The 11,395-nt window shown below is 34.4% G+C and overlaps 1 protein-coding gene across 5 annotated transcripts in view; it reads left to right on the forward strand.

Moving 5' to 3' along the window:
• The window catches only part of LOC125665857 (calcium/calmodulin-dependent protein kinase kinase 1-like), a 104,003-nt gene that overhangs the window by 72,466 nt on the left and 20,142 nt on the right, over positions 1-11,395 (forward strand). For all 5 annotated transcript variants that reach the window (XM_048898768.2, XM_056153263.1, XM_056153264.1 and 2 more), the window contains 4 exons: positions 4,833-4,886; positions 5,669-5,720; positions 5,901-6,062; positions 9,556-9,577. In XM_048898768.2, the coding sequence (XP_048754725.2) occupies positions 4,833-4,886; positions 5,669-5,720; positions 5,901-6,062; positions 9,556-9,577 (290 nt within the window). The remainder of the gene's footprint in view (positions 1-4,832; positions 4,887-5,668; positions 5,721-5,900; positions 6,063-9,555; positions 9,578-11,395) is intronic.

Raw genomic sequence — 11,395 nt, forward strand, 5'->3', positions numbered from 1 at the left:
TATAAAGGAAAATACAAGCCACCATGCAGATTTTCTCCAGTTTAAGCCAGGGGAGATAACTCCTTTAAAAAATGATCTACAGTGGCCGCCTGCTTAAGGTCACACTCGACATTCTGGCATTTTTTTCTAAACTGTTTTTTCTTCTCCTTGATATGAAGAGTTCTTGCATGCAGATTTCCTAAATTAAATTTTACGTTGTAGTATTACTGTACTTAGTCTATTCAGTCACCTAGTAATGCACGGGCTCCAGGTTCTAACTTAGTAATGCCAATATATACAATATTTCGTAATACTTTTGCTTGTAACAATATGTCTATTTGACTTACTTGACTTAGTTCCTTCTCTCCTCCTGGAGAATAGGGCCTCTAACATGCATTTTCCAGTTTTTTCCTGTCTTGTGCAGCTCTTGCTGCTTTACTATTATATATTAAATGCTGTCTGATGTGTTTCATACCGATTGTTAGACTGTTCTTGGCACACTGATTTTGACTATGGATTACTCCATTGACCTAATCAAGACATAGGGTTTAAGGCGGGTGTGACAGGTCAACAGGGGATGCTTACTCCTCCTACGCACCTGATCCAACCTCTGGTTTATCCAGGGGGGTCAGTGTTTACCCAACTCTTTGTATAGGAGTTATGAGATTATTTACTGTTTGTTATCTTTGACCTTCTATTTACTCTGAAAAAGACCAGGATTCATGCAGTTGCACAAAGGTTAGCTAACTTCAACTAACAGTTAACTTCCCATTAACTCTTACTTTTATATAGCGTTAACTAGACGTTAACTGTCAGTTAAACTTAAATCATCTTCGTGCAGCTGGGTTCTGGCAATATACCCAAGTTTTCTTTGTAGAAGCAATATAAGAAGCAAGTAAAATATAACCGAAATGTCAGGAAAAAATTATACATTATTGAGAAATATCATATATGTCCTTAAAGCGAAAGAGGTTTTATCTTTTAAAATCAATAAAAAAAAATCATCTTCTTCAGAACAGCAAGATCCTTTTAGTCATATTGAAATAGAGGCATCCCCATGTTATAGTTTCAGTTAAGTCACAGTCCCATGGTGCTAGGTTGGGGTCTTGTATGGGGTCAGAATTTGTGTCATTGGATTATCTTTTAAAAATCCTCTGAAGAACAGCAGGATCAAAAGTAACTCATGTGGCCCATGTCCCTTTTGTCAGTTTTGTCGTTACAGAGTTAGGTACTTAGATTTGATATGGCGTGTGAAAAAAATTAAGGGTAGATGTATCGTCGACTGACCAGTTTCAGTGACCTTAGTGATAAACCAGATAATTCCTTTACTTTCATCCAAAAATTCTAACTATATTGGTACGTTAATTTAATACATTTTCGTAACAAAAAACGTCATTTTGTGGTCCTAAAACGGTGACTTTACCTATTTCGGTGACCATTGTTAATATAGGTTTGCCAAAAGTTTGTAACTGTTAAAACGTATATACAGGAGGAATGTGCAACTAAACATCAGTGAATAAAATAACATAGTGTAGAATTCTAGACTTTTGGTATACTTTATATTAATTTGAAGGTTTGCTTGAAAAAGTAATAAGTAAATGGGAAGCTATTTTTGGGGTGCTCATGTTAATTTTTTGCATACTCTCCTTCTAGTTGTTCATTTTCGGGGGGAAATTGAAGACGTACTCTATATATGTTTGCAAACACTACGGCAAAATCGATGACACAATCTACACCCGGAAACGACAACACACACACGTAACCAAAAGGTCACTGATTCTGGTATAAGTCATCGAAATAGGGCAGTCGACAGATTCAACTTCACGACCAGATACAAGTAGTTCAGTGGTAGAGCATCTGATGGATGTATTTATTGCTCGGTCCTTTCTGACTTGTCAGTATTTTATTTCAAAAGCTTATAGGAAGATTATGTACCATTATGTATATTTCTCAATTTGATCAACATATTTTGGCTCTTAAAAATGAAATATTTCAAGGAAAATTTAATTAGACAAACATATCCTGTTTATTTTTACATATATATGTATTATATAATATATGTACACGTATGTTTTACTAACAAGATCAGACGCATGATCCCATGACGGAAATTAAGCTGAAATTGAAAACTCGCTAGTCAAAAGGCCATTACTCTTCATTTTCATGCACATTGCTCTTTCACTTTGATGAAAGTTCCCTTATCTGTGCTAAATATTGATTTACATTACTTATAAAGAGTGAGTTTTTTCATAAACAAAAAGCTTAAGCTTGTGACAAAATTATCCTGGGACGTAGATTACATTAATCACAGTAAACAAACTTCATTGTGGGTGTCCCCTAGCTTCAGTAATAGAATATCAAGATGAGACCCATAAATTCAATATTTCCCTTGCATGCAATTTGAGCATGTAGCCTGTTGTTTGTGGATTGCTATAAAAATCGTTAATATATTGGTGATGGCCAACTGTCTTTAGTGTACCTTAATTGTTTTTTGTGACTTTGACTGGAAAATCATGGAAGGAAAACCAGCAATCACTAGGTGCACTCTACTAATACTGCCATCATGCACGTGTCAGATGAATAACCACAAATATCTAAAATTTCAAAAAATAACGGAACTGTGACAGTGAGCACGGAGGAGGAAAATATACAGCTATATGACGCATTAGAGCTATATACAGCTATATGACGCATTAGAGCTATATACAGCTATATGACGCATTAGAGCTATATACAGCTATATGACGCATTAGAGCTGGAATTTCAAAAATAAATGAAAAATATTAGATTTCTTTTAGGACCCACTCAGATAGCCTTTAAAACTTCAATAAAATGTTTCCCACAATTGATCATCACTTCAAGTTACAAGACTGAGCTGCTTATTAGCTGTACAAGTTAATGTTTCCTCTCTCTCTCTCTCTCTCTCTCTCTCTCTCTATATATATATATATATATATATATATATCATTGATCTTTGGATCCAGACCATGAGTCTCGAACCATGTATATCCCATCTGACTTATATCAAAAGGAGTAATTGAATTTGTTTTTCTGTCTCTGACATTTATAAAGTTTCTGTTCTCATTTCTCAGACTTTAATTCAAAACCGTTTAACATTTTGGATGAAGACTTTTTCCATCCAACATCATATATAATTGTTTTGTAACCGGGAGGTCGTGAGTTCGAGCCCTGCCATCGCCGCATCAAACCCAAGACGTTAACATTGGTATAGTAATTGCTCCTCAGAATCGCCAAATGCTCAGCATTTAGAAGTGAGAATCATGGGTCTTTCAGATATGACCTTAAAAATGGAGGTTCCATGTCACAGCAAGCATTGACACGGTACGCTAAAGAACCCTCACTGCTATGGCCCTGAGCGCTAAGCATAGGTCTAGATTTGTGTTACTTTACCTACAGCTGGTGACGTCTCAGTACGAGTGAAAAATTCTCGATGGGACGTAAAACAAACAAACAATCAATCATATATTGTGTCAGTAAGAGTAGATGAAGACTTTTCAAACAAACCTATAAGCATTAAAACTTTTTGAGTAGACTAAATGAAATGTAATGTTAAATTTTTGTTGAAAAATCAGTTTATTAGTAAATTGCCATATTTTGAGGTAGCACCTAGTATACATTGATTAATACGGAATATCAGAACCATTATTTCGTCTCCGAATTGGTGTACCGGTTTTAATATCTAGTATGTCCAATGAGATCACATTTTTTGTGTTAACTTGGGCAACTTTTAAGTAATAATAATAATAATAAAGCCTTTATTTATCCAGGATTACATATTTGGCGATAACGCTAGTTTTCAATATGGTCCTGCATATAACATACATACAGATATTAGTAAAATAAACACAGATTAAAAGAAGTAGAATACATATAAACTTAAGAAATAATTATGAATGTAAGATAAATAGGAACAAAATGAAGATTAGAAAGTATGGTGATAATCTCTAAGATAATTTCTCTTAAAAATAGTAAAAATCTTAGTTAGCAAGAAAAGCAGCTAGTTCTGCCCATACCCCTAAGGGAGGGGGTGTATCCTTCAGTATATGCATGAGTTCAATACATAGATTCAACCTTGCATCTCCACTACCATTCACCACTACTGTATCAAGTGTTGTACTAATAACAAATATTGTATGTGATAATTTAACGAAACGGGAGGGAGGGCTACAAGTTGCTGGCATGTACGTGTCTGGAGATTGATGCATAAATTGTGATTATTTATATCATTTCATAGCTGTTTGGTTGTTTTAATGACTCGAGAAAATCTCATTAAGTAAATATCCACATACGTACATATACGGTAAGGAAATTATAAACTATTTCTTTTGTTTTATCTCCACTACCAAACATCAGATGTTTAATCCAATAACTCATGTTTTGGTACTAGGGCATTCATTTGCAACATTCTGAAAAATTATCTTCGAACCAGGCAGATATTTTTGTACCAGATATCATCTTTAGCCATCAATAATTTGTATACAAGAGTTGCCCAAGTGACGCATGATTTTCCGTAACTTCTTTTTCTGAAGAGTTCTAAAATTTTCAAGTTCTGATATCCTGTATTGATAAATGATGGAAATATGCTTAATTTTTCCATACATTAAGAAAATGTTCATAAATACATAAAATTTGATAAAGGGTATGTCCCATGCATGGTATTAATTGTATGGTGTCGGTCTATGAACTTTTTGATCATCTATTGTGTACATAAAGGTAAAACGGTACCAACTGATTTTTCTAGATTTCAGAGCTTCTAGTTTGTTTTAATTTTCTTTTGACAGCAACAAGTTTAGACTGTCTTGTTCTATAATGTCAGTATTTTCTTTTTGCAGGGTTCCTATGGCATTGTAAAACTAGCCTACAATGAACAAGATGATGTTCATTATGTAAGTTGTATTTTGCAAGTCATGTAGTTAAAATATAAGATAATAATAGTTGCTCTTAACCTTCTAGAATAATTTTGTGATAATCTCTTTGGACAGCCATGATTTACATAAGTATTTATTTCCTCTTGGCCAATGTCCTCTTCATTATCAGGATATTAGTATAATTAAGAGATCAGTGTTTGTTTGTATTAGCTCATTAGAATTCCTTTTTCATAATCTTCTGCTCAAGAAATCTGCTTGTGGCCAATTTTCTCACTCGAGCCTTCCCCTGAATTATTGATGCCTCATTTCGGTTCTCCACTTGCATAATTGACGAAAGAATTTTTGCCTTCTAAGGGAGAACTAGAGTAATCAATTGCTCCATGGAGGGCTTTATAAAATTTGGTTATGTAACCAAGAATAATTTGAATTCTATGTACTTTGGACATATAAAGTAAGTTTAGTTTTTGAGGTAAAACCTCTTCATAAGGTAAAGAACAGTAAAGATTGGTTTTAAAATTAATAATCTTTAGATGAAAATGCTATTTATTTTAACAATACTTCTAAAACCCTTCGGACAGGCTTCAGAGTATTAGTTGCATTGTTTAGGTTTGTTACCATGGAGATAACAATTAAACACCATTCACTTTGACAAATAAAGATCATTTCTATGATTTCCTCACTATAATGTCTGTGATTCTTATAATTCTGAATGAGGTGTTCCTCTCTTTTGTATGATGGTGTGAATAAAGTTAAAACTGCTAGCTAGCTGTCTTATCTTACATTTATTCTCTTTTTGTCAGGCAATGAAAATACTTTCCAAGAGCCGATTAAAGAAAAAAGCAGGATTTTTTAGTAAGCATGAATTTCTATATCAGGAAGTGATCATCTGCACCAAGGTTTATTGTGACCTTGTTATGTATGTCATGCATTTTTTTGTCAGTCTATTGCTCAGTTTGTCTACATTTTGAAAGCAAGTGCATGTTTTGTTAGAATTGAGTCTTATTGATTAAGAAATCTCTGTTTTAACGACAGGAAGACCTCCCCCATCCCGTGATGGCAAGGCAATAGCTCGCCCCCTGGCCCCAATGGATCGTGTTTACAGAGAAATTGCAATTCTGAAGAAATTAGACCATCCAAATGTGGTCCGTTTAGTGGAGGTTTTGGATGACCCAAATGAAGACAATTTATACATGGGTAAGTAAAATTCATGTGCCTCTCTGAATTTGATATATATATGTAGCTTTCAACCACAGACATAATTTTAAAAAACTTAACAATCTTGATTGACTATCCAATTCTGCCTTATCTTGAACATGAAAATGCAATGTCATGTACTTTATTGAAATTATTGAAATGAAAGTGCATGCCTACCTGGCAGAAGCTGTCAAACAAAGCCTGGATAATTTCAATAATTTTAAAAGTACTGGAATAAAATTCTCTGCATCTAATGTAGCATCTTTAATGAGTATTATTTTTTGCTTTCCCATCAAATTCAAAAGTTGAATAGAATTTTTTTTGGATAACATCTTTAATAGTGTTCTTGTACACATGTCATTGTGAATATACACAATGAATGGTTTTACTGTATGATAATTAAAACAGACTCATACACAGCCTTGAAGTCCTGCCTCAGGACTGACAAAATATCTGTTGCCTTATTTCACACCTAGTTGATAACTGTATTTTATTACACGATGTTAGGTCTGTCTAAGAAATGTTGGGTTTTTTTGGAGGAGGGTGGGGATTTCACAAATATTAATGGAATTTCATTTACAGAAGATTTTTGGAATTTGTATTGTATTTATTTGGTAAATGCAATTATAAGTCTGCTTTGCATATATATAGAAGTATATCTCTAAACTATTGGTAAGGTTATGAATTCCTGTAGACTAACGTGTAAATTACAATTTCACTTGCTTGTTCGGTGTTGAATGTTAAAGAATTGCTGTACCCAGGGTAACTATAGTATTTATCCCATTTTAGTTTTGTTCCTTTTGCAGTGGGCAATTTAAGACTTGGTGAAACTGTTATGTCTCTTTTAACATAGCTCTATGTCTGGCTGAATTTAAAATGGGACAAAAGCATTTGCAAATGAAGAAGTGCAAAAACACAAGGTGATAATAACCTTGCATACAGTAATTATATTATTATACCTCAGTATGATAATTTTATGCAACACGTAATCTGATTGGTCTAGAAGGTCACATGCCAGGGATGACAAAACTTCATATCTCCCTCTCAAACATCATATCTCCCTATCATATTTACCCCTTGGGCAGCCTCGTGCATTTTCCATAAATTTAACGTCAAGGTATACAAAGTGTATTGTGACGTCACAATAAGTCTGAGTCATTCTACTTTCATAGTTCGTAAGGCACAAAATATGCGGGTTTCTGATACACAGTTGAATGCATGGTTTTGGATGATACAAAAACAAGCAAGTAAATCAGCATTTGAAGAGAATGCAAATACAAAAACTGGTTATCATATCACTGTATTTCATTGTTTGTACCTTCTACCGTAATACGTTGACGGCGCGGTGTTACCGTTAGGACGATCTCAGCAACATGCAATGTATATAGATGAGCAGACTCCAATTTCAAATGCACTTTTGAGTCTTGCATTGTTTCGGTATAATAAGCAATTTATTGCATGAATGTTTGAGAGATATGAATATTTATTCACCCAAGAAAAATCATATTCCCCTCGGGCATTGCCCTCGGGGAATATGATTTTTCTTGGGTGAATAAATATTCATATCTCCCTCACTATCATGCAATAAATGTATAATGTCACCTTGTGTGTGGGAGATATAGTAACTCTACTCTGCGTATGTGGTTAAGTTGTTAAAATTTGCATACTTGTAGACATCCCCCTCCCCTTTTAAAACTAGATATGATGAATGTAAAAACTAATCTATTAAGAAGTAAAAACATACTATTATAAATAACGCTCTGTATACCATTTCTACTGTTTATTCACAAGTGAAAGCGTACATTAAAACTATTAGATGGTCATTGAAATTTAATATTATGTGGGTTTCTATCACAGTCTCTTGTCTTCTTTCTTTTTCCACTAAAGTGTAATCGATATCAGATGACAGAAACTTACAGGATATTTTATCTCCCTAACTATTTGAATTTAGATTTTTATCTGACATCAATCTTTTGATCTCGCCCCTAAAGTACTTGTGGCAGGATTTAAGATGAAAGTGTAGAACTGGGGTCATCAAACATTGCATACTTATTCCCTTTGGTGACTTGTCAAATTCTGTTTGATTTTTAAGTTCAGGGGGACATACCCGGTAGGTCAAGGTCACTGGATGGAGGTACATGTATTGATATCTTTGAGGATATATTTTGAAATTCTTGTGAATCTCCTGTATGATGTGTTAATTCTGTGGTGGATTAGTTGTTAATTCTGTGGTGGATTAGTTCGACTGACTAATTATATTGTTGCAGGAAGTTGCTCCACTTGTCTCTGGCTGCTCTCTTGTATTCTCTAAATGGTGTCATAGGTTCTAGACAGGTTCTAATCTCCAACAATCTTCCAATCAACAACAAAAATTATCATGTCTGCTCTTATTCCCACATAGGATATTGTTTCTAGCACTGACAAGGGTGATTGCTCTGAATGTAAGCAGATGGAGAGAAACAAATTAACAGCGTGTGACCGATATTCATTTTCATAAAAACCTATGATCTCTCCGTGGGGCTCAATCAAATATGATATTTTTCTCCTGTGTAAGATTGATTTTTCAATATTTCCCTGGGGGATTATGCTCAGGTGATTAGCTCCATTGCTCACACAAAAAAGAAACGTGAAAATGATGGAGTAAAGACCTTTATAGGATCACTTTCATCATTGGCTTGTTTTTTCTATGTATTATTCTGTATTGTTTGAAGTATTCAGTGACCTTGAAACCTTGTAACTCCACATTCCGTCAAAACATGGCAGTACTTGTGCACTGATCAGCATTGGCATACATAGAAATATCGGGATTACTTAATATAAGAATTTTCATTTGTAATTAAGAATGACTAGGATCTCTTAGTGGAATTCCATTTTCATGACAGAAAAGGAATGCTTTTTCTAAATAGAAATTCTTTTGGCATCAGATTTTACTTGATTAATTTGGTTATCAAATTGCTCAGCAGTATACGTGTACCTTACACGCTGGTTGTATGTCTTACAACTTCCAAACAAAAGGGGTGTTGATGTGAAAGGCAAAATCTTTCTTGGATATGCAGGAAGGCAAAAAGATTTCATAAGACATGTTTTTTTCCGTCTATTTGTCACAGTCTGCAATTTTAACTTTGGCCGTAACTTTTCAACTATACAAAACAGAGGAAACCTATACATGGTGAAATAAAGGGTCAAAGTTAAAGCTGTGTTACAGATGAAGTTGTAGGTTATTTCACAATATCAAAGTTCAAATTCACCACCATTAAGTAATACAAAATGGAGAGTTGGTCAAACACGGACCCCTGGACACACCAGAGGTGGGATCAGGTGCCTAGGAGGAGTAAGCATCCCCTGTTGACTGGTCACACCCGCTGCATAGTGTTTAACAAACACTCATCTTGTTACCTTCCAATATTTTTCATTGTATTTTACAATACATGTATTTAAAATGAATTCATTGTTGTATTGAAATATAAATCTGTTGTGTTTTTATATATTTCAGCCTTTGAACTTGTTGAAAAGGGGTAAGTCTACTTTTTTTAACCAATATGCCCTCTACTCATACATCACTTCATAGTAAGGTACATTGAGATCTACATCTGTCTGCCCCTCCATTCATCATTCTTTTCTTATTTCGTTTTGACTCGGCAATCACTTGCTTTATATCTGGAACCAAGCCTCCTAATTCTAATTTACACATATAACTTGTTTGCAGGCTGGTCTTTAATAAGCACTTTGTATGGTAGACATTATATGTAGTTGAGATTAACATTGGAAATTGCCATCCTGAGAAAACCATTGTCAGCCAAGGTACATGTCAGTTGCACATTTTCATATCTGTCACTCGTGAACTTCATGTGAAATAAATGTGTGTCTCTTAAAAGTACAGTAGATATACATGTATACATCTAAGACTTCTAGGTCATCTAAGTCACTCAAAAAATAGCATTAACATTTGAACAATTTGTTCAATTTCTTCTCCGATAGTCCTGGGCCATGTCTTACCAAAACTGTCATGAAGCATCAGTGGGGCTAGGGGGAGAAATTTGAGAATTATGTGTTTCCTGTACATTCCCGTGGTGGCTATATGGCAGTACCAAAACCTGAAAAATAATGCAATATTTAAATATCTTTTTTTACTCTGGAATATCTAGTGGACAAATTTTGTACATTGTCAGACAAGAAAGAAGGCCTTTACAAATTTGTGAAATTCATGGACCCTGAGTTTAGGATTTTTTTGCTGGTGTAGGACTCAATGGCTCATGCATAATTATATTGAAGTGGTTTTTTTTTCTTTTAAAATGTTCTTCAGTCTTGAATCTAGTACATCAAACAACCAAACTGATTAAATATTAATAATGAAGCCTCTACAAAAATTGTGAAATTAATGGTCCCAGGGTTGTGTGGTCCTTGTGCTGAGGTAGAGCCCTATGGCTTATGTAGTGAAAATACATTATTTCATGGTTTAAAAAAAAATATTTTTACCTCAACCAAACTTGGTTCATAACTGAAGTTGTGAAATTTATGGTCTCTGGGTCAATGGTTATAGTACCTGGGTGGGGTCTTATACATCTTTAGTGAAAATGCATTAATTGATTTATTTAAAAATCATCTTGATTCCTGAAACATGAAATAACCTAACAGAGTAGAAATTGTGGAATGTATGGGCCCTGCAAGGTCAGGGACTCGGGTTCGAGGATGTTTGGTTCTTTCAGTGAAAAATCTTCTTGTTGATTCCAGTTCTTAACCAAACAACTAAGCATAGTGGATTTTAGAAATAAGCAAGGTCCTGCCTCTATTAGATTTATGGAATGGATGCATGCATTGTATGATGAAAAGGCATTATAAAACTCCCTTAAAATATTTCTGAACATTTAGCTATTCAATGAGTATATTCAGGCCTCAAATGGTTCTATATGGATTATACATGTATATTGAAAATGAATTAAATTTTGGAAAAGTTTTTGAGCTAAAAAAATTATGCCATTTTGTTCTCTGAGAGTTTGAAATATGTCCTAGTTGCACCAGCAATATGCAACCCTTTTGATGCAGTCTTTTGACATGTGATACCCAGGTGACAATTAAGGTCAATGGACCACAATACCCAGGTGACAATTAAAGGTCAATGGACCACGATACCCAGGTGACAATTAAGGTCAATGGACCATGATATCCAGGTAACGATTAAAGGTCAATGGACCACGATACCCAGGTGACGATTAAAGGTCAATGGACCTCTCGTGTGTCACAGCTGCTTGATGGCAGGTGTATCTTACAGTACAAGACAATAGTACATCATTTTCATCATATTTTATCCACATTATCAAAACCAAAATCATGAT

This window comes from Ostrea edulis, chromosome 1, assembly GCF_947568905.1.
Source record: "Ostrea edulis chromosome 1, xbOstEdul1.1, whole genome shotgun sequence".
Taxonomy (NCBI): domain Eukaryota; kingdom Metazoa; phylum Mollusca; class Bivalvia; order Ostreida; family Ostreidae; genus Ostrea; species Ostrea edulis.